The following is a 23,976-nucleotide window of genomic DNA, read 5'->3' on the forward strand; positions in this document are numbered from 1 at the left end:
ATGGGAGAATTTTTTTTTTTTCAAATGTTTTGCGTTCCCTCGCAAAACTTTTGCGTTCCCTCGCAAAGATATTTGCGTTCCCACGCAAAACCTGTTGTGAGCTCGGACAGACACTTCCTGTTTAATGTCCCGCTGGCAGTGTTTCAGAGCTCCGTAGGTTAATGGAGCGTTTCATAGTGTTTGAACTTGGACTCAAATATAAAGAAATGCGGTCAGTGCTTAACTCAAGGAGTTCAGTGAAGTTGGCAATATATTCACATGCTATTCGAACTTCCCGGATCAATATTCTTGAGCTAAACGTTGTTAAAACACAAACGACACATATTTACAATCACAGTTAACCATAGACAACGAGCTACAACCCAATTCTCCTCAAAACGAGCTTTATAATATAAATTTATCTCTAAACAACAGCCGATTGAGACAAGTCCAAATAAGGGGCCGTCTGCAAAGTGCAAATCCCCAAACCCTTCTGCACATTTTATATTATTAAACATATTCTATAGCTTCACTATGACACACTGTAGCTACTGTCACCAAATTCAGTTCACAGATCACCGCTCTCCTGCTGGTTATTATACTACACGTAGTTTGATAAAAAAATGCATAATTGTTATGATTTTTTATTATGAAATAAAATCAGTAACTTCACAGTTATACAGTGTAATGCCATCGAAATTCAGTAAGCAAATATAATGCAAAAGCTATGGTTGTGACTATTATGTTAGCTGTGCACAGTACCAATATAATTTGTGTAAATAATAGGCCTACTTATTTTTTATGTGCTATTACTTCCCATACTAGCTTTCCTGTAGCTCAAACAGTAGAGCGTTGGTGCTTGCAATGCCAAGGTCATGGGTTCGATTCCCAGGGAAAAGCAAGAACTGATAAGAATGTAAATGTGTATATTTGGATAAAAGCGTCTTCCAAATGCATAAATGCAATTAAGTGCTCTATAACAAATATTAGAGCAGTGATGTGTGAACTAAATTTGGTGTGTTACAGTGAAGTTATTGAATATTTTTCATAATATAAAATGTGCAAAAGCAGTGTAGTATGACCAGTGGGTCACCATTGATGTGTAAGCTGAATTGGGTGGCACTACAGTTTGTAACATTGAAGTTAATGACTATTTTTGTATTTTTGAATATGAGTTGATGCTGTAGTCGTTTTTTGGGTTATATTGCACTTTGCAGATGGTCCCTTGACTTGTCTCTCAGCCGCCTGCACATAAAGATCCATTTAGCCTATAAAGCTCGTTTTGAGGGGAATTGGGTTGTAGCTCGTTGTCTATGGTTAACTGTGATTGTAAATAGGTGTCGTTTGTGTTTTAACAACGTTTAGCTCAAGAATATTGATCCGGGAAGTTCGAATAGCCTATTTGAATATATTGCCAACTTCACTGAACTCCTTGAGTTAAGCACGGACCGCATTTCTTTATATTTGAGTCCAAGTTCAAACACTATGAAACGCTCCATTAACGTACGGAGCTCTGAAACACTGCCAGCGGGACATTAAACAGGAAGTGTCTGTCCGAGCTCACAACAGGTTTTGCGTGGGAACGCAAATATCTTTGCGAGGGAACGCAAATAACTTTGCGAGGGAACGCAAACATTTTGCGTGGGAACGCAAATATCTTTGCGAGGGAACGCAAAGTTTCTCGGGGGAACGCAAAAGTTTTGCGAGGGAACGCAAAAGATTAAAAAAAAAAAAAAACTCCCATCCTAAAAAAATTTCCACCACCACGTCCCTTTAGGGGCTCCGTAAATATGAGATCGTCAAATTCATCAGACAAATAAATCAGTCTGATGCGCTCAGTCAATGTCACATATAAACGCCTTACATTTCACAAATAATCAATCATAAACCAGCATCCACATAATATAGCTAAAACAGTATACTTACTGCAGCTGAGTGTGCTGTCAGTCTGTGTGTAAGAGCCCGGGATAGTCCAGAACCAATGATCCCAATCAATGACATTACCTACAACATCACAGGTGAGGGCAGACAGCTCGGAGTAGGGCATGGCATAATCCCACAATCGGAAATTGTAAACAAAGCCATCCAAATTCTGATCATCCACATCGACCGAGCTTGACCCTTTTCCTGCAAGCTGGAGGATTCCCCCACCCTGCAGGGTGTAAACCAGGGAGGCCGAGCAGATGTTGTCTAGATATTGACCTTCAAAGTACACTGCCACAAAGCCAGAGGACCTGGTCCAGGTGAGGCAGATGGGCTTCATGCTGGATGTGATGTCTGAGCTAGTGATTTTGTCGTTTACAGAACAGTGGGAACCGACTATGAAAAGCTCCATGCCTCTGGTTGTTTTTTCAAATGCCAAAATGGATGTCCCATGAGCATCAGACAAGGTAAAGATGGTCTCTGTGCTCTTCTGGGCAGTGCGGGCGATCTCAAAGCACACAGTGAAGGCAGTGAGAACAGGAATGGAGACTGAATTGGACACTCTCACTGTATTCTTGCTGGTCTTTGGCATTGTGACCTTCTGGTTCCTCAGTGACACTGCCACTGCAAGAGTGAAAAACCATTAGATATTAAAACATGACACAAATGCACATACTTAGTTAATGTGGGATAGAAAACCATTCATTCCAACCTCTTTATGGTCTCCAAACCGGCTAAACGGGACAAGAGTCTAAATGTGAGTCAAATGTGAATCAACTAATACAGAGTAACTGTTTTATTGTACGTTTCATCACATGAGAAAAGAAGAGAAACATTAATGTCTGAAATCATCCAAGGTTGTCAGGAACACTATATTAAGAAATCATTCTAAGACAAGCATATTAAACTTCTTTCAAACTGGGAAGTCATATTCTTTTGGCCATGTTAAAACTCCTCTTTTAAGTCCTATTTGCTGACACATTTCATTTAAATTGGCCGAAGTTTGTGTCTGTTGGCCGGCTCAATAAAAACCATAACCAATTCGGAATGGAAAAATACGTCTCTTGTTGTACTATTAGGTCCCTGCACTCTAATATTTGTGATGCTTTCTGACATAACCAGATGTCTATTTCTATCTAAGGATGACAGAAAAAGCTACAGGTTAGCCAAACACTAAACGTTAATGAGATTGATCTCAAAAGTGTTTCATTAAGAAACTGGAAAATACAGTCTATATACCTGTAAAAGCTAGTGGGTTTTAATGGGTCCATTCCCACATGTCTGACTTCATTACTTATGTTATTTATTGCTGGTTGTTATTTCTTTTGGAGGAGTTTGTGCTGTTTGATTGCAACAAGTGAACAAATTCCTACATGTCAATTTATGTAGGCACCCTTGTTACTGGATAACGAGATACACCTCGAAAAAAGTGAATAGATATCAATTTTATTTGTTTCTGCCACAAAAAGATTTATCACCCTCAACTGAATTGATGAACTTCCTGTGCTGAAACATATGTGTGACTTCACAAACTCTTTCAGAAAAATCCGCAGAAAATCATGTTAACATTTTTTTTTAAACTTTATTTCAAATAACTGCTGTTCTTTTAGAATGTTCTATCACATGAATAAATTAAATTTCAAAATATATTAAAATAGAAAGCAGATATTTTAAATTGCAATATTTCAAAATGTTACTGTTTTACTGCATTTTTTTATCAAATAAATGCAGCCTTTGTGAGCATAAGATAATTTATTTCAAAAACATAAAAAAAATCTTACTAACCCCAAAGTTGGACTGGTTGTGTACACTTTTTACTATTTACTCTGAGGTGAAAACAGGTTTCCATATGTTTATGAAGAAGAAAAAAACTATGCCAACATGCATGACGTACATTAAGTATTTAAAATGTATATTATCTGAAAACAAGCCTTACTATCTTACACAATCAAATGAATAAATTAAATCTATTTTCCCCCCTGAAAAACAAGACATAAATACTGATTAAGAAAACAATTTGCAGGCTGAAAACTCAGACTGAGAGAATGAGAGAAGTGCGGAATATAAATAACTTAATATGATTAAATGTTTGTGACTGTGGTCAAAAAAACACAATGAGATGATACCGATAGAGTGAAAGGCAAAGCAATATGCTGGAGCAGCTGTGATATGAAACAGAGCGGCAGAGTTTAGCAATGTAATCTTGATAAAGCTGCTGTTTATGAAGTCCGATGCTTATTCACAACATTAAAACATTGTGCTCCAGCTGTCACGCTCGTCTGGAACGATTATCTGAAATTTTTTTTAAAGCCACAAAACCATAGCAAAACATAATTAATAGCATACCATAAACCATAACAGGATACAAAGCATAAATTAATACAAATTATTAGACAAAAAAGTATTTTATTTTATGAAATTATTATTTATGAATAATTTAAATTATTCCTTAAAATGTATCATTAATTATAAACATTAATTAAATAAATATAATACAACAATAGATAAATAACCATGCTGTGCAGAGCTCGCCATGTAATAAACATACCTTGCTTGTAACTGATATGGAAGCCTTTCTTTTGGACACTAAAGTCTGAGTTAAAGGAAACCTCCATCACATTGCCACTGGAGTTGAGAGTTAGTCCATTGGGCGTTAAGCCGCAAAATTTGGTATCACTCGTGCCAGTGTTGATGTTGATGCGGTCATAGATGCAGCCTTGTGCTTCCTCAAGCTCGAAATCTAGGAAGGTGATCTGCACTATAAAGCCGGTCGGGGCCTGTATGGTCCACTTGCAGGCCTGACTGGGTGGGTAGTCATTGGGGTAGCAGGGGGAGGTAAAAGAGCCCTGGGAGTCGGTGAGCACCACATTGCAGCTGACGCTAGTCTGGCAGCTCTGTGCTACTGTAAGCAAACAGGTCACATGTCACTTTACGTTGCATGGCCGAAGGACAGAGGTATTAGCAAAGGGCCAAGGACAGGAGTGAAATCAGATGACAGGAAGATGCGTTTAGACAGCCACCAGGTTAGTGCATCGACAGGGACAAAATGAGAGGGAAATTTATCAGAAAAGATATCAGGGCTGGTCGAGATAGAGTGAATTACTTTAGGAATCCGAAGTCATTATCCCATAAAGATAACCTAGACTCCTGAACTGCGATTTAACCATTTGATAGACATAATAACGATGACGTCTCCAACCAAACCCTCCAAACCGTTCACCCAAATATTTAAAATTCTGTCATCATTTACCCACCCTTGTTCCAAATCCGTAAGACTTTTGTTCATCTTTGAAACACAAATGAAGATATTTGATTGAAATCTGAGAAGTTTCTTTCCCTCCATTGACAGTCATGAACAACTACCACTTTGACGCTTCAAAAACAAATACATATAAATTAGAAGTAGTTAAGTCAAAATTTTCTGAAGACACGATTACTTTATATGATGAACAGATTTAATTTAGGCTTTAATTCACATTTAAACAATCAACTCACACATCAGTTAGGGCAGGGGTCACCAAACTAAGGCCCACGGGCCGACTCAGGCCCGCTACCCCCCTTTGACTGGCCCCCCAGCCCCTCTGCCCCCGACTACTTGAACCGGCCCAATGAGGCAATCCCCAAAAGTCGTCATGGCCTATTTTTTTTTATTGCTTTTTGGAAAATAATAACATGTCTGCATCTGTTTTTTTGTTGATTTTTTTCAGTAAAAAAAAAATGTAGTTATAAAATGAACTATATTTGTCGAATTCGTCACCCGACATGCTCGAGATCAAGCTGTGACAGTCAACGCACGCGCAGGGAACTGTCAGTGTTCAGGACAGAAAAATGTCTAGCGTTAAACGAAAAGTTGATAGAGGGTGCAGAGTTTTCAAAGAACAGTGGACCAACGATTATTTTTTTGTTCAGTGTAAGGACCGTGCAGTTTGTATTATTTGTAAAGAAAGTGTGGAGGTTTTCAAAGAATATAATCTGCGTCATTTTTGTCTGGGTCATACAATTCTATGTTATATAGCTGCCCCGGCCCCGGCCCCGGCCCCGGCCCCCCCCATCACAGTCAGGAACGATAATGTGGCCCCCGGAGAAAAAAGTTTGGTGACCCTTGAGTTAGGGTAAATGGGAGCTCAAGCATGTTCGCTTGACGTGCGAGAACCAATGAGGTTTATTCTCGTGTTACGCAGCACGTTTGAGCTTTCGCAAGAACCAATGAGGTTTATTCTCGTGTTACGCAGCACGTTTGAGCTTTCGCAAGAACCAATGAGGTTTATTCTCGTGTTACGCAGCACGTTTGAGCTTTCGCAAGAACCAATGAGGTTTATTCTCGTGTTACGCAGCACGTTTGAGCTTTTGCAAGAACCACTGAGGTTTATTCTCGTGTTACGCAGCACGTTTGAGCTTTCGCAAGAACCAATGAGGTTTGTTCTTGTGTTTCGCAGCACGTTTGAGCTTTTGCAAGAACCAATGAGGTTTATTCTCGTGTTACGCAACACGTTTGAGCTTTCGCAAGAACCAATGAGGTTTGTTCTCGTGTTACGCAGCACGTTTGAGCTTTTGCAAGAACCAATGAGGTTTGTTCTCGTGTTACGCAGCACGTTTGAGCTTTCGCAAGAACCAATGAGGTTTGTTCTCGTGTTACGCAGCACGTTTGAGCTTTTGCAAGAACCACTGAGGTTTATTCTCGTGTTACGCAGCACGTTTGAGCTTTCGCAAGAACCAATGAGGTTTGTTCTCGTGTTACGCAGCACGTTTGAGCTTTCGCAAGAACCAATGAGGTTTGTTCTCGTGTTACGCAGCACGTTTGAGCTTTCGCAAGAACCAATGAGGTTTGTTCTTGTGTTTCGCAGCACGTTTGAGCTTTTGCAAGAACCACTGAGGTTTATTCTCGTGTTACGCAGCACGTTTGAGCTTTCGCAAGAACCAATGAGGTTTATTCTTGTGTTTCGCAGCACGTTTGAGCTTTCGCAAGAACCAATGAGGTTTATTCTCGTGTTACGCAGCACGTTTGAGCTTTCGCAAGAACCAATGAGGTTTGTTCTCGTGTTACGCAACACGTTTGAGCTTTCGCAAGAACCAATGAGGTTTATTCTCGTGTTACGCAGCACGTTTGAGCTTTCGCAAGAACCAATGAGGTTTATTCTCGTGTTACGCAGCACGTTTGAGCTTTCGCAAGAACCAATGAGGTTTGTTCTTGTGTTTCGCAGCACGTTTGAGCTTTTGCAAGAACCAATGAGGTTTATTCTCGTGTTACGCAGCACGTTTGAGCTTTCGCAAGAACCAATGAGGTTTGTTCTCGTGTTACGCAGCACGTTTGAGCTTTCGCAAGAACCAATGAGGTTTGTTCTTGTGTTTCGCAGCACGTTTGAGCTTTTGCAAGAACCACTGAGGTTTATTCTCGTGTTACGCAGCACGTTTGAGCTTTCGCAAGAACCAATGAGGTTTATTCTCGTGTTACGCAGCACGTTTGAGCTTTCGCAAGAACCAATGAGGTTTATTCTCGTGTTACGCAGCACGTTTGAGCTTTCGCAAGAACCAATGAGGTTTATACTCGTGTTACGCAGCACGTTTGAGCTTTCGCAAGAACCCATGAGGTTTATTCTCGTGTTACGCAGCACGTTTGAGCTTTCGCAAGAACCACTGAGGTTTATTCTCGTGTTACGCAGCACGTTTGAGCTTTTGCAAGAACCACTGAGGTTTATTCTCGTGTTACGCAGCACGTTTGAGCTTTCGCAAGAACCAATGAGGTTTATACTCGTGTTACGCAGCACGCTTGAGCTTTCGCAAGAACCAATGAGGTTTATTCTTGTGTTACGCAGCACGTTTGAGCTTTCGCAAGAACCAATGAGGTTTGTTCTTGTGTTTCGCAGCACGTTTGAGCTTTTGCAAGAACCACTGAGGTTTATTCTCGTGTTACGCAGCACGTTTGAGCTTTCGCAAGAACCAATGAGGTTTATTCTCGTGTTACGCAGCACGTTTGAGCTTTCGCAAGAACCAATGAGGTTTATTCTCGTGTTACGCAGCACGTTTGAGCTTTCGCAAGAACCACTGAGGTTTATTCTCGTGTTACGCAGCACGTTTGAGCTTTCGCAAGAACCAATGAGGTTTATTCTCGTGTTACGCAGCATGTTTGAGCTTTCGCAAGAACCACTGAGGTTTATTCTCGTGTTTCGCAGCACGTTTGAGCTTTTGCAAGAACCACTGAGGTTTATTCTCGTGTTACGCAGCACGTTTGAGCTTTCGCAAGAACCAATGAGGTTTATTCTCGTGTTACGCAGCACGTTTGAGCTTTCGCAAGAACCAATGAGGTTTATTCTCGTGTTACGCAGCACGTTTGAGCTTTCGCAAGAACCAATGAGGTTTATTCTCGTGTTACGCAGCACGTTTGAGCTTTCGCAAGAACCAATGAGGTTTATTCTCGTGTTACGCAGCACGTTTGAGCTTTCGCAAGAACCAATGAGGTTTGTTCTTGTGTTTCGCAGCACGTTTGAGCTTTTGCAAGAACCACTGAGGTTTATTCTCGTGTTACGCAGCACGTTTGAGCTTTCGCAAGAACCAATGAGGTTTATTCTCGTGTTACGCAGCACGTTTGAGCTTTCGCAAGAACCAATGAGGTTTATTCTCGTGTTACGCAGCACGTTTGAGCTTTCGCAAGAACCAATGAGGTTTATTCTCGTGTTACGCAGCACGTTTGAGCTTTCGCAAGAACCAATGAGGTTTATTCTCGTGTTACGCAGCACGTTTGAGCTTTCGCAAGAACCAATGAGGTTTGTTCTTGTGTTACGCAGCACGTTTGAGCTTTTGCAAGAACCACTGAGGTTTATTCTCGTGTTACGCAGCACGTTTGAGCTTTCGCAAGAACCACTGAGGTTCATTCTTGTGTGACGCAGCATGTTTGAGTTTCCGCAAGAGGTTTGTTCTCGCGCATCCAGCAAGTACGGTTGAGCTTCTGTTTATGTTCGCTGATGAATGTTTATATGTGAATAAAAGCCTTAATTAAAGCAATCCAGTCTCTTTAAAAACAAATTTGACTTAACCTCTCAATTTATATTAATTAGTTTTATGATCTATTTATGAACTTTTTGACGCAACAAAGTGGTAGTTGCAGGGACTGTCAAAATGTAATTAACAATATTTTCATTTGTGTTTCAAAGATGAATGAAAGTCTTACAGGTTTGGAATGACATGGGGGTAAGTAACTTTTTGGGTAAAATAACCCATTCAGATCCCTCAAGCCGACTCTCGGACATAAAGACTTCAACACACTGGGAAAAAGACTTGACTCAGAGACAATGGCCTCTGTTCATGCTGCCCCGAACAGCACATAAGCAAAACCGCAACACTTTTTGGCAAATTGAGCAAAGCTGAGCGATTAAGCTAGCTTCTCAAGATGCAGTGGCTCCCTAAGGACAAGTTTGATGTACGTAAACAAACATTACCGAGGGTTAAGCAATTCAAACATTCAAACGACAAACTAATTTAAATGATTTACAACGTGTGTGAATTCAAAAATTGAATTTCCATGCATGAAATTTTACAACTCTTTGCATTAAAAAAAACATTCAGGCATAGCCCCAACAAATTTTATTTTGAGTATTCATAGAATTTGGCTTTAAACTAACAGGTATAGTAATCAATCCTCTGGAGAAACTTTTTGAGACTTGATGGTTTACACAGATTCCAGGTGGGGAACAATAAAGTTAGAGTATTTAATCATGAGAACTGCTCTCTAATAGCATGATAAAGGGCATCCACCCTAGAAAGGGAAAATGATCTTCTGTTACAGGGGACACGACTTAAACCACAGATTGAGCTCTCTTCAGAGACCTGAGTCGTTACATGCCTTGAGCTCACCAGAGTGGACAGTTGAAATAGACCACTTCAGACCACTTACAATTCAATCCAAACTGTCAAGATGCCAAAAAAACCACACACTTTTCTCTTCTCTTATTCTGTCAGAAGTGGTCAGACATCTAAAAGCATTGACAGACTCAAAAGATGCACATTATCACTATTTTAGCTAATTATGACATTTGTTAACTCTGTGGCATGGCTCTTCTAGTTGTTTGTGTGATTTGCTGGATAAAAATTATATATATGCTGTGTATATATATATATATATATTAGAGCTTGGCAAAATGTAGAAAAAGATATATATATATTCATAGTTTTCTACCTCATATCCAGGTTTTTCAAGGCATTGGGATCCCTGGTTCTTCAAAGGAATCAAAGCAGTTGTTGAGGGGTGAATTATCTTAATTTTGTTGTTTTAGCTTATGTTAACCCTTATTGGTCTTATTTTAAATCCTTTTAAATATTCTTATGACTTTAAGGAGCTATACACTGCAGAAAGTTAAACATTACTGAACTCTAAAAAGCCATCTGTATACAAATTACTGACATAAGCCCTATTCGCACTGGATTAGTATTATCTAGGGACCTCGTGTGATTAAGAAATTACACCCCCCCCACATCTGAATTTCGTGTGGCACATTCGCACGGGATAAGCGAAGCCTGTGATTTTACTCGAATTTACTGACTTATCTCCCGGATATGATGTCAATGGGCTATTACTTGGAAATGTCTTGTCGTTATAGGTCTAGCTGTATGAATTATGAACTAATATATTATCACAGGACCTCGTTGTTCAGCGAAATATGGTAGGACATTTGTGGGGAAAATTTAACTTTCCAAATTACAGACAGGGCCGATTCACACGGGATTAAGATCACAGACAACCTCCGCAATTATTACAAATGACTAGAGGTCACTAGGTAATACTAATCCAGTGCGAATAGGGCTATACACAATTAAATTGAACACACAATTCTTGCAAAAGTGTTACTATGTGCCTCGGGTTGAATTTTGTAATTGAACAGCATTAACGGATAACTTCTTAATGGAAAAAAAAAAAAACACTAGGAAAGACTAGTGCTCGCTTCCCATAGCCCTGTGCCAGCATTCAAGCGAAATTTAAATGAAACTAAATTAGTCAAAATATGTAATAAAAACGACATTTGAAGAGTTACTCTGAATTTAATAAAGTATAACACATTACGTGTTAAGGCTCCAAGGCAAAATCATCTTTGGCTGTATCGTTGGTAGTTGTAAACCATAAAACAATTAAACTTAATAGATTCTAATGAATTTTATAACTGCCTAATTTTTTATTTCATTTCTCGTGAAAAGCCAGAAGACATTGTACATGCAAACAACACTTCGTAAATGTATAGCAGACCCATTTTATTGAAGTGTAAGCTAAGGTTTCTACACATTTGCATTCTTCTGGTCCCTTCTGGGGGATCAAATACACCACACAAATCAGAATGTCAAACCAGTCTGAACTGGGTCACTACAAAACCTGCCACAAACAAGACCCCATCGACACACCTGGGACAGAAAATGGTGGAAAATGTCTTACGGTTGTCCAGCAAAAACAAAGAAAGAGGTGAGGGGAAAAAAGATCATTCTTTCCACCATCATGCCAAGGGTTTGAACAAGCAAGGAATGGGATCAGCTTTTGACAAGTGGGCTGTGAGTGTTTTGCAGAAAGAGGCTGAAATCACTATTGGACGTAATCACGCTACTGGAATATCCTGCTGTTTTATAGATGTGTGCAAAGCTGTCGGAGTGGGCCACAGTAAAAAGAGGCACGACCAACTGTGCTACAGAAGCCACGGGTCTAACCTGGCAAAGCATCGTGTGCTGCTCAGATCCTGGTTCCCACCCAGGACGGGTTCATCTCAATACTGCGTCAGAGGGACCAAACACGTCACCTGCTTTTTTTAATGATCCTATTTGCACAAACTGTACAAAACAAGACATGGATCACTCCACTCAAAGGTCATTTACTTACTAGTGGGGTAATTCTACAAAACGGTTACAATTTGTCTCTTTCATATACATAAAAATGTCTTAAAAATGAATACCTGATAACAACTTTCACTATAGTGAATATTATAGATTTTTTCTTAGTCCGAAAATCCAAAATTTTCACACGTTACAAAATAAATTCGACCTCACGTTGTGTCAATCACGTTTACACACTGCCTCCGAAACATTCACCTGTCATAATTTTTTTTTAATCTGGTTCGATTTCTGCGTTTTCCGCATCCGTAGCAAGCATTTTGAGAGGTGTTTTGACAATTCAGAGCCAGCGAATGACGAATACGAAAAAAAAAACGCATTTGAAAATTTCGGACAGAAAAATCAAACACCTTTAAACATTTCAATGAAATGAATGTAACTTATAATGTAACTTGTAATGTCAAATTAAAATTTGTCAACCCTGTTTTCTTTGAATTATATCACACCAGGGCCGTAAACACAGTAGACATTGAGGTCCCCCTCCATAATTAGAAATAGCCAAATTGTTCCCCCCGAATATTTGAAATTCTTGCACTAAACTGCAGCACTTCATTCCACACGACCAAAAGGTTTAAAAGTTAGATTGTTGGTCTTATCAGTGGTCTAACAGCGCTCGTAAAAGTCAAAATGATTGAGATGGCCAATCAAATCAAAGAATGCAGAGTTTACAGTTCACAGAAGCAGAGCGTGAATTCCAGCACGAAGTGTCAGTTTGACGTTGAAAGAGTGAGGTAAGATGTAAATAGCAAAACAATTAATATATCAACTGTTTTAAGATAGAAATGTTAAACAACAGACAGTAACATCCAGTGATGCAAACTACTCAACTTTTTAACACAAATACGGCAGTTTTAAATTGAAAATATGCATTCACGTGATTCAAGTAATTCCTAACTGAGTGTGACTATATAAAAAATGTTTTACGTTTTCAACATATCAGGCTAAAATTATGTCAAAATTAAAATCAAAATTATGATTTCCTTCACTATTCTATTTATGCTTTATAATAATGGGTCCCCTCAATGTTCAGGACAGGGTTACAGCCTTGTATCACACATATATTCAAATATATTAATTTAACCTCAGATGGCACAATGCAATTTATGAACATTATTTTCAATATTCCGTTTCAATCGGAAAGTACGTCACAATACTGAAGTAAAGTCGGTCACAACTTCTGTTTCATGGTGACTTTAAATTTTTTATAAAAGTCATGCTTAAAAATCTTTAAAATCACTTGCACTATAGTGATACACAGAAATAATAACAATGCAGAGACAAATAATAACAACAACACTTAAGGAAAGTAATAATGTGTTACAACAGCAAAGTGTAAGCTATTTATGTCCTAATTTTGGGTATTTTTCATCATCAACACTTTGGAAATACAGTTGTAATATTATTCATGACAGGACAAAACTAACTACGGTAACTAACTAACTAAACAAACAAACAAACAAGCTGCTGATATGATGGGATTTTAGCAGTGTTGTGAAGTGACTGCTGAAGAAGTGAAGGTCAATGAAAGAATGCCTGATTATACAGGAGAAAAGAAGAGCTTTGATCGCAAAATGTCCTTTTAGAAGAAGGCCGCTTAGTAAAGATGCCAAAAGATGGAATGTCAGATACACGTCACGGATCTCAGGCTAAAAAAGACCCGGGAGATTAAAATAGCCCTTTCAGCAGCGTCACATTTTGTGAAAGCTTTAATCCTGGGTCTCATTTCTCTCACTCGCCTGGCAGTTTACCTGCTGACTTTGTACCTCAGGTGTGCCGCATTTATCTGCCAAGAGTCAATTAACAGCTCACCCAAAAATGAAAATCCTGTCATCATTTACTCACCTCTCTGTCATCCCAGATGCCTGCATTATACCAGTTGAATTCTTATACATGACAGGGAAAAAATATATAAATAAAAGTAAATAAATAAAATAAAATAATGACTTTGTATGAAAAAAAAAGCTTGGTCATTCTTCCCAGCATCTAATTTTGTGTTTCATGGAAGGAAGAAAAAAATCAATCAAGGTTTGGAATGAGATGACGGAATAAATAAGATCATTTTCGTTTTTGCGGGAACTATTCCTTAATTGAGTCCATCACTTAAGCGCGCTGCTCTTGATCAACACGGAGCGGCTGTTCTACAAAGATCCAGAGAGATTAAATTCTATAAACACACCCATGGCAACTTGGCTTATGAAGCATGGCAGAAAAATAAGGGTTTCGTAGAACAAACATGTGACATGTTGAGTGTACATTTGCGGTTTCAGTATGAAAAACAACAACAGCATATTGTAAACGTATGCACAAAGGGGTTGTTCCCTCCACAGCCCATAATCACATCTGGTTTTAATAACAAGCTCTTGCACTAGGACAGTTAAGATTCCCTGTCTGGAAACTAGAGTCTGTGCGTGTTGTTGACAGAATGTGACAAATCAGATCTAATCAACAAGTTATTTCATCAAGAATTTTCCGAGTTCGAGCGACATTTGATTTAGGCGTGATTTAAATGAGGTCTAGAATGCCTATGAGAGGCGTACCATCCTAATATGATGCTAAAAATTACTCTTGGCCGTCTACGCACAACATTATTCTGTTATGCCTTGGCTTAAATAAATTGAATTTCATTGTTTAGAAAGAGCATTAGCTCTCGGTTGTCCGTTTTTTTGAACTATTAAAGCACTTTAGAAATTTCCCTGATGCTGATTCCCAGCATTAAATCTGATCTTTGCTCTAAACCATTTCTGACAGGCATCCAACGACCATAAATGTTCCTAGTTGGACCAATATAACAGTACGAACAAATCAGGCGAGCTGCGGTATGCGACTAATATTAAAAAGACACATGCTTTTCATATGTAGCTCACAAGGAACTTAAATTCAGCAACAGCAGACCGATTAAGGATTTGAGCAGCCAGTTAAGAGCAAATCCATGTTTTCTTTGGTGCTGAAATCATTAATAACATGAATAATAATAACAACTCCATCTCAGTAACAGTATCTGTCGTAACAGAGATTATGTCAGCTTCAAATGTTGCGCGTAATGGCTTGCAAGCAGGCACGGTACACAGTTTACCATCCAATGCACACTGAGACCACTGACAGAGCTCATGTTTATGTATACATTTAGGATTATATGTAGGATCATTATTCAACTATAAACTGATTATGGCTTTTTCTTTCTTTCTTTTTTTTTTTTTTTTAAATGTACGTTTCTTTTTATGACTGAAATATTTTCATGTATAACAGTTGTGATTTCTAAGCCTACAAAATGCAAGGAAAAGGACAATAAAAGCATGTTAAAGGTGATTTTCAAAAGCATGATAAAGGTAAAGAGCAAGAAATGTGACAAAGTCCGAAGCTAAGAGAAAATTTTAAACATGTACATATAGAAAATGAAAAGAGAATCACTGAAATTAGCCAGGAAGCAACTTGAAATGAAGCATTAAAGAGAGAGAAAAAGGTGAATTAATGAGATGGAAGCAATGTTGATTAGCATGATGAGCAATACACAACATATCAAATCAGTTCAGAATAAAACTACGGCTTACATTTCCAGATAACACACCATTTGCATTTTAACATTTAACATTTACAGTATATCTGCAGAGCTCCTTTACCTGAGGTCAAAAAGCAGTTCAGCAGCAGGAAAACTGCGAGAGGATTCTGGAACTTCCATCTCCACCACCGACCGCTGATGAACGAAATCCTGCCAATCAGATTAAGCAAAATACATTTTGAAACAAAACCACAATTTAATTTATTACTTATATGTAATTTTAGTATAGTGTAAATACACGAAAACCACAATTGCATTAGAGGTTTCATTAAATGGACTGCAGTTAAGGCCGGGATAAACTTTTGACGCAATGGATGTTTAAAAAAAAACGCATTCGAATTTATTTGCACAAAAAATGCAAATAGCACCATGAACTGTTGTTGCTTTCTGGTTTTCTTAGTCACTGACTCAAAACACTTCATACACGGCAACTAGCATAAACTTCATGCATAAACTTCTCACTTTCTCTCACACACAGGAGTACAATATCTTTATTCATGCGTCTATAATTTGGGAGAACTTTGAAGGTTTAAATTATGTATTTGTGGCATGGAAAAAAAAAAGATTCTTGTCAGAACAGTGACCGCAGCCATCCAAAAGCTGCCCCGTTACATAATGACTAATCACTCTCCCACGTTAGCCATAAGACGTTTGCTGAAAAAGATCACGGACGGTGAGGTTTACAAAGAGGTACACCACTATTTACAAAGCATAACTTGGAACAGTTTTAAGGACTTCACCCAAAAATGTCAATTCTGTCATTATTTACTCACAACTGTGTGGAACACAAAAGTCAGTGGGGTCCAAAAAAACATGGACCTCCAGTGACTTTCATGGACATCTTTCAAAATATTTTTGAAACAACATGAGGGTGACTGAATTATCAAACAGTGTTTAACCCTAAAATACACAAACTCCAATGTCCTTGCAGGTTCAAAGAGAGGGAAGGATACTGACATACGATAGAGCCTATATACATCACATTAAAATCTGCTGTTCAGAATGCATCACTCACTATGTTGGTGCTTCAGATCCACAATAATGGACTGTACTGAGCATTGCCCAGGTGTCCCTGCTCTCTTTAAAGCTCGAAAATAGTACTTCTGAGAAATTTGTATCACAGTTGGCTAGCTGCAAAAACAGCAATCCAAGGCTTTACTGAAAAGAGAAGCTGATAAACAACATACTTAAAAATAAAGGTTCTTCAATGGTTCTTTGTAACATAGATCAATACAAATTTTTTTTTTGCTTTGGGTTCTTGAGTTGGATGTGGTTAAAAAACATTCTCGATGTTACATCTATGAAAAATATCTCAGAATTTCGGTTTCCGAGTTCTTTGAAGCATCAGAAATTGTATGGTTTTCTATAGAACTAAAGAATAAAAAGTACTTAAAACGGTTCTCCTTCTGCATCAAGCTGTAAAACCCTAGTTAGAAAATATACAAAGCATGCAACACTAATCCATAAAATCAATCTCAGATGAAGCAACTGCACATATCTGTGATTTCACTACAAAACACATTCAAATTTTGAAATTGGACATTAATAAACAACCCCTGGTCTGAAATCTGCTTCCAAGAAGGCAAGTTCTAACGAGTCATTATCCGAAGTTCGTGGAAAATGAAGGTTCCAGTGGGAGATGAAAACCACTAGAGACCTCATAAGTTATTCTGATGAAGACATTATATGTTTGATTGGGCATTGTTCATCTACATTAGGATTACAGTGATAAATGTCTTCATTATAACAAATGCATGGAAAATTCCCTCCATCTGGGACAGAGTATTATAATGAGATTATCGCAATGCTTCATTTGATACTATGGTTAATAACACCTCAGTCTGTAAGCTTTTGTTGCCAAGACTAGAAGTGTGTGAAGTTACAAGATCCTGTGTGAGGTCCCGAGATCTTGTTTCATTTCAACAACCATTGTCGAAAGATAATGGAGATCTCTATTTCCAGCCCACAGTGCAGTTTAGCGAAGGCAGAATCAGCCAGCAGAACAATAGATAGGGCCCTGAATTCATATTTTATTAAACAACCACAACATGCCATCAATTGCAGTCATTAGCAGGCCACAATGGTGGAATAATATCATTTAAAGGGACACGATCCCTTTAAATGAGAAGAGAATCTTATCTAAGAGGAATGTAAGTCAACACCCTGAAATAAATCATTGTTACAAATCAGAATGTTACTACATATTTTTCAGCCCTAAATAAACAGCCTCACAGCATCTCTGTAAGTTGGAGCATTTGTCGCCACAGTGATCAGAATGAGGCCATTTATTTAGACCATTATATAAAATTCATGTAATACATGACATTATAGAACATATGAATAATGTTCAGAACGCTCCCCTAAGCGTATGTAAATACACATGAATGGGGTCAGCGACTCAGGGGACCCTGCAAACAGCATAAAGAACTTGATTCATCATGGCAAAAAAATTAGTTGGAAACCAGAAACAGTGCCTTCTGGTATTCATAAGTCTAAGACTTCAGAAAAAGCATAATGCATAATAATAGGAATAATAATATATACATTAATATAGACTTTAAATCTTTGGGAATTCCTAAATATAAAACTGTACAAAAAATGCATTAATAACAACCCCTAATGAATTACAAAGAGAAACCTTTAGAAGTAACTGAAAATACAGCAGGACATCAACAGATTATTAACTTCAGAAACGCCACAGCTGTCAACACTACAGTAAATTGAATAGGCTATTTGTCATCCTCACATTTTTCTCTGACATGAGCTCATCTCATCTAATGACATAAGAGATTCCACATTATATACTTCATGGTTGTGACTTACACTAACAGCATCAAATGTCTAACTGCCCAAAAACGCTGTATGTGTAGGCAGGTAACGTAGAAAGACGCAGACTATGAGTGGAAGCTATTTTAGACGTAAACATTTTAAATACTATTTATTCAGTGTTTACAATTTTTTTTTTGCGGTCATCTAAAAGTCCAATAAGCCATTCATCTGCCCACCAACATTGTAATGCGACACCCATTCTTTTGGGACATGGATATTTCACTTCACTGGTCAAAACAGTAGCCTAAAGTGCAACAAAAATATGCACAATACACCTATTATACCAACAAACAAACAAGATTATGTGCGCTTTCCATTTATGAGTTGACAATCAACGTTGTCCAAAATAAAGATTTAGGTAAAACATGCTGTCTCACGGATCACTGTTTCTAATTGTATTATTATTACGATTAATTTAAGACGATATTTTGAACTTTTCAAATGATGCCAATCTCCTTTGGTCGAATTCTATTATCAGAAAAACCGCCTAATCACAGAATTATTGCCAGCGAACGTTAAACAGTGAAAACCCAAATATTAGTAGATATAGTCCGTATATCCCATTTCACAAAGAAACAAATTGGAAGTTAAAAAAAGTTACTTACATTATTTCATTGAAGCTCGTCCCGTTGAAGAACCATTATATCTCTTCTCCTGTTTGAACAACTTTAAGAGAACTTTGAGAGGCAGCCCACCATCAACTTTCACGCGCCACGCCAATGCTTAGCAAAAACATTTCATAATCGGAGATATTCTTAAACCAAGTGCAATATCTATTTTGGATAGATTAACCTGTTCTCCGAGCAGACAGATGCTGGTTAAAGCGTCAACAAGAGTTTACTAGACTAAACTGTTCTTGTCCAACCGCTGGAGGCAGTTCTCAACAGAGCCCCACCCTACAGTAAGAGAAATCCCGAGGAGACCCCGCAAAATAATAAATAAATAAAATGTGAATACGTTGTTTTAGTTCTTGGTAAGGTACTCATTGGGATTAAATATGAAATTGGCAGCTAATAACAATGTCTAATTAAAAGTAACACATAATTATGTTTATTTACACACACACATTTTTACAAATTTGCATGTAAAAAAAAAACGCATTTATTTATATGTCGATAGAGTACACACACACAATATACGCATAGTATATATAGAATATATAGCCAACACATGCACACATTCTATACTATATATGCATTCTATAGAAATGCTATATATATACACACACTCTCTCTCACTCACACTCACACACACACACACACACACACAAATATATATATATATATATATATATATATATATATATATATATATACATACAGATATATGTATATTTTTGTATGTTATTTTGCATAATTTTAAATTTAACCAAACTAAAATTATGTAAGAAATTTTAAACTCAACCAAACTAAAATTATGTAAGAAATTTGACATGATATACAATTAGTAAATAATTATATTCAACACTTGTACGATATGTATAAATATAGGCTAATTTATATCTGCAAATAACAGTAATAAACACATTAAAACAATTTTCTTTCTTTTTCTTTTTAATGTGTGCTTAAATGACTATTACTAATTTCAAGCTTATATTTTCATTAACAAATTATTACTTATTACTTTGAAGACTTTATAAAACAACTGTAAAAATGATTTTGTCCTCAGTAACCCATGCTATCTACTTTGTTTTCAACGTCAGAGAAGATCTTCCAGTTAGATAGTTCCTACAAGTCGGATAACTGTATTTGCATGTACCTCAGATACTTACATTTTAGCGTTCAGGTCAAATATCATGCTCTACAGAAATTTCAGGTTATGTAGATGTAACCAATTCCTGTTTACTACAAGCCTGTGAGCTGATGTATGAATGATATAATACTACAAATATTGCCATAGTTTATTTGGATGAAGAGCCTGCCTCTTTCTTTGAATCAGATAGTGTCTCTGTGGGGACTGTTAGGTTTTGATCTATTGTGGGTGTGAGAACCCATAGACAATAACATGGACATTTATTATAGGCTAGCTACATTTATGTTTTGTTTAGTATTGAGATTTACAGCCACAATGACGTTTTATCACCATAACACAGGAAATTGGCTGAAGATTTTGAACTTAAAACAACTAAAGAGCCACAAAGTAGGATTTGTATAATCCTTCCAAATGCTTTGCTGTTCATTAATTACTTATTTAGCTCAATAGCCAATGCAAAACATGGTCAATTTTCATAACGCTATAGGGAGAAAAAAAGATGAACCGGTTTCTCGATTCCCACAGCACTGATAGCGATCAAGTAATAAACTTTATCTGTGTGCGTCAATGTCAATACCCTTAAATACACTTTAAAACACTAAAGAGAGATTACAAAGTCACGAAATCTGAAGAATTTAAGGCTAATTTTAAAAGGTTAAAAGACAAAGCCATTATGGTTTAACCCTCCTCTCTATGTCAATGGATATGCACTCCTAGATGGATTTTATCAGAAGCAATATATTACTTTGTAAATTCACTTGAGCCAATTAAACCTGAGTACAAAGGAGTAAGACATGTAAGGATGGAAAATCCCAGGTGATGTTCATTTGCATCCGCAATGAGGCAGGAAAGGATTCAGGCAAATGCAGATGCATGCAGTGATAGCTCAGTCAATGCCCTTTCTATTACACTTCAGGCTAAACAGTGGAGAGAGAGGAAAACAGTGGCACCGCTAATTCAACCGCAAGAATCGCAAGTTGGGCAGAAAACAACAGGAACTATCTATTGTAATTAATTGCTTCCGGCATATGCACACTGAACTGACCAAGTTCATTCATGCATATGGCTAAATGGGTTGTGCCTAATAAATAACAAAATTACCCATGTAACTAAACTCAGAGCCTTTGAAATGCAATATCACACTCATATTTTAATCTGCAGGAATACTTACTGCTACTGGCATGCATCTGGAATAATTCAAATATGAACAAAGTACCAAGCATTAATGACAGTGAAGGAGAAAATACCAGTCTTTCTAATTTAATCTAGACAAATAAACTGCACAAATGGGTCCAATTGATTTGGCCTTTTAATTGACTGATTTAAGACTGTCTGCAGAAGCCAGTTAACACTATTATAATCCTCATTCATTTTCTAACTGCATGTGCGTAATGCTTATTATTTACATAATGTAATGCATACACCTTATTAAGCAGCATATAATGACTACATTTAAATACTCACGCACCAAAAAGCAAAATAAAGATTTTTCATTAAGGATTATTATACAAAGGAAAAAATACACTGCAAATGACAAAAAAAAAGTCAAATAAGAGTCAAAAAACAGATTTATTGTTGATCATAATAACGCTTCACTAACGGCAGAAAACTTAAGTAAATGACTGCAGAATCCTTCCACCTTAAGCATATACATAGGAGTGAACAGAAAGTAGTAAAAGTAGTTAAGTGCAAAGCCACTCTAATGCTCATGTTTCAGAGAGCCTGAGGTAAAGATGAGAGTTCTGGTTTAATAGATATCTTGAGACATGCTGTCATGTCCATGCATATCTAACCAAATTGTTGCGAAGCCAGAAAACTTCAAACCATGAATATGTATTAACTCCTCAGAATTTGAAAGGGTCTTTCACATGCACCTGATTTTTTTTTGTGTCGCATCTTTGTCTCAGTGGTCTAGTAATGAAAAGCTATTGACATCCAATATGACTGAAACAGATGTTGTATTGAGTGATGTGGGGGTGTCCTGTGTGGAGCGTCTCTTTTTGATACAGATGGGGCTGGGGAAATGGCCCTTTTTCAGTTCATCTGGGCCAGATCTCTGATAAAGTGGTTTTAAGGGGGACAGCACAATGGTTTCATTATTTGCCAGTGGTTAGAAGCTTCAGGGCCTTCTGCAGATTCTGGACGGCAGTGTCCACATCCTCATATTGCAGTGCACTGCCTGCATATTTACAGTATTTCTGAGCCAGCGTAAAGTCTTCTGGTGTGAGCCGCAAGTCTCCTGTAAAGAGCAAAAGAAATTATTAGTTGTGTTCTCTAAGGATGCATTAAATGTATCAAGTGACAAGAGTTAATGCATTTATAATTGTGCAAAATATTTATATTTCAAATAAATGTGGTTCGTTTGAACTTTCTATTCATCAAAGAAGCCTGAAAATATATATAATAATGCATCACTGCTTCATATGAAGCATCACAACTGTTTTCAACAATAATAAAAATCAGCATATTAGAATGATTTCTGAAGAATCTTGTGACACTGAAGACTGGAGTAATGAAGCTGTCATCATCACAGGAATAAATTTTATTTTAAATTGTAGTAATATTTCACAATATTACCGTTTTTACTGTATTTTTGATCAAATAAATGCATCCTTGGTGAGCATATGAAAATGATGTATGACCCCAAAAGTTTGAATGGTAGTGTACATTAGCTATAAAATAATAGTGAATATATAAATGATATAAAATATAATATGAGAAAGATACAGATACTATTACCAGAGTATAAGTACGATTCCCAGGGGAAAATTCTGGAAAAGCAAAGCACCCATTTCACACATGCATGTCTCTCCAGTGCCCAACAGCACATTAAATTATAGGGTGAGTTGAGGTTGGGCTAGTTTATGAATACTTAACTTCAGGCATTTGAAATATTATAGTCATGGTGCACAAATGCCTTTACCACAATGTAAACTATGCTGGCTCTCAGAATGACACTCTGAGTGACAGTTTGAGCTGAATCCATAATGTGGGAACAAAATAATGAACTGGACAGAGAAGACCACCAAAACACTTGAGAGCTTTCAAAACAGTTTAAGGTACAGCAGTTCTGGGAACCTAAAAAAGATCTCTAGATCCTGTCTCCTCTCCAGTATTAATATTTAACCACAATACATTTTTGTCTCATTCAAAAGCATTGCTTGCACCTCGATTACTAAAGTACACACAGACTGGGAAGACTATAACCACAGAGCCGTCTCAACTGAGATGCTCGACTTCAAGAACATTTCAACAAGTTAAAATACTGGTAATGTTATGACCTTGGTCGACTTTGGCTGTAGAAGGGGTGGAATGTGGGACAGAAGTTGCAATGGGACACACACTTGTTCATTCTTATGTGATACATTTACAAATATTAATCTACTTATATGCTGATCAAACGAAAAGAATGCAGAATGCATAATCAAAGATTGTATTAGAATGACTTGAACATTTGAGGACTTTTATTAGAAAGTTACTATTTGGTTGGTGAAGCAGGTTTGAAGACTAGCTTGATTAGGACTTTAGACGTGACTGCTTAAGTACAGGTCCAGTGACGTAAGGATTTGCTTGTTAACCAAGATGAATTTCCAAGTTACATTGCAGTGACATGATTCATCTTGGGATTTGTTGTAATTGGTAATAGGTTTGTTATTGTTTGGTGCAGGTAGTCTCGGGGGCATGTCAGTGGATAAGCTTGTTTCTGGTCTTCTTAATCACTACCCTGCAAGTATTGATCACCAGTAACTACTCTGAAAAATAGGGATTGGATGAGCATGGGTTTAGAAAAGGAATTTAAATTCATTAAATTAATTACTTGTAATTGATTTATAAAAGCATAACCATCCATGTGAAGCGCTTTGAGTGCCTGGAAAAGCGCTATATAAATAATGAATTATTATTATTATTATAACAAAGCATAAGGTTTCAGAAGGATAACATATTTTACACTACCATCAGTGGCGTAACTTTGTTTTATAAAGTGGGTGGGACAGCTGTGTGTAGGGAGAGGGGTCGCTAATACAATGCTATATCAGAAATATGTACAATAACAATTGCAGAAAAAAAGAAAATAA

The 23,976-nt window shown here is 37.4% G+C and overlaps 2 protein-coding genes across 12 annotated transcripts in view; both read right to left on the minus strand.

Moving 5' to 3' along the window:
• Positions 1-19,042, minus strand: part of adgrg6 (adhesion G protein-coupled receptor G6) — a 51,438-nt gene extending 32,396 nt beyond the window's left edge. For 7 of the 11 annotated variants that reach the window (XM_056269160.1, XM_056269161.1, XM_056269158.1 and 4 more), the window contains exons 1-4: positions 18,754-19,041; positions 15,395-15,469; positions 4,451-4,818; positions 1,906-2,526 (exon numbers count right to left, since the gene is read on the minus strand). In XM_056269160.1, the coding sequence (XP_056125135.1) occupies positions 1,906-2,526; positions 4,451-4,818; positions 15,395-15,469; positions 18,754-18,755 (1,066 nt within the window). In that variant the 5' untranslated portion in view covers positions 18,756-19,041. Of the gene's footprint in view, positions 1-1,905; positions 2,527-4,450; positions 4,819-15,380; positions 15,470-18,753 lie in introns of all 11 variants that reach the window. The other 4 variants (XM_056269163.1, XM_056269162.1, XM_056269159.1 and 1 more) reach the window with 2 other exon arrangements.
• A 2,403-nt stretch (positions 19,043-21,445) lies between these two features.
• Positions 21,446-23,976, minus strand: part of vta1 (vesicle (multivesicular body) trafficking 1) — a 42,785-nt gene continuing 40,254 nt past the window's right edge. Inside the window, exon 8 of the mRNA XM_056269200.1 lies at positions 21,446-22,139. Coding sequence (XP_056125175.1) covers positions 21,997-22,139 — 143 coding nt within the window. The 3' untranslated portion in view covers positions 21,446-21,996. The remainder of the gene's footprint in view (positions 22,140-23,976) is intronic.

This window comes from Rhinichthys klamathensis, unplaced genomic scaffold (genome assembly GCF_029890125.1).
Source record: "Rhinichthys klamathensis goyatoka isolate OS25496 unplaced genomic scaffold, OSU_Roscu_1.1 h1tg000281l_1, whole genome shotgun sequence".
NCBI lineage: Eukaryota > Metazoa > Chordata > Actinopteri > Cypriniformes > Leuciscidae > Rhinichthys > Rhinichthys klamathensis.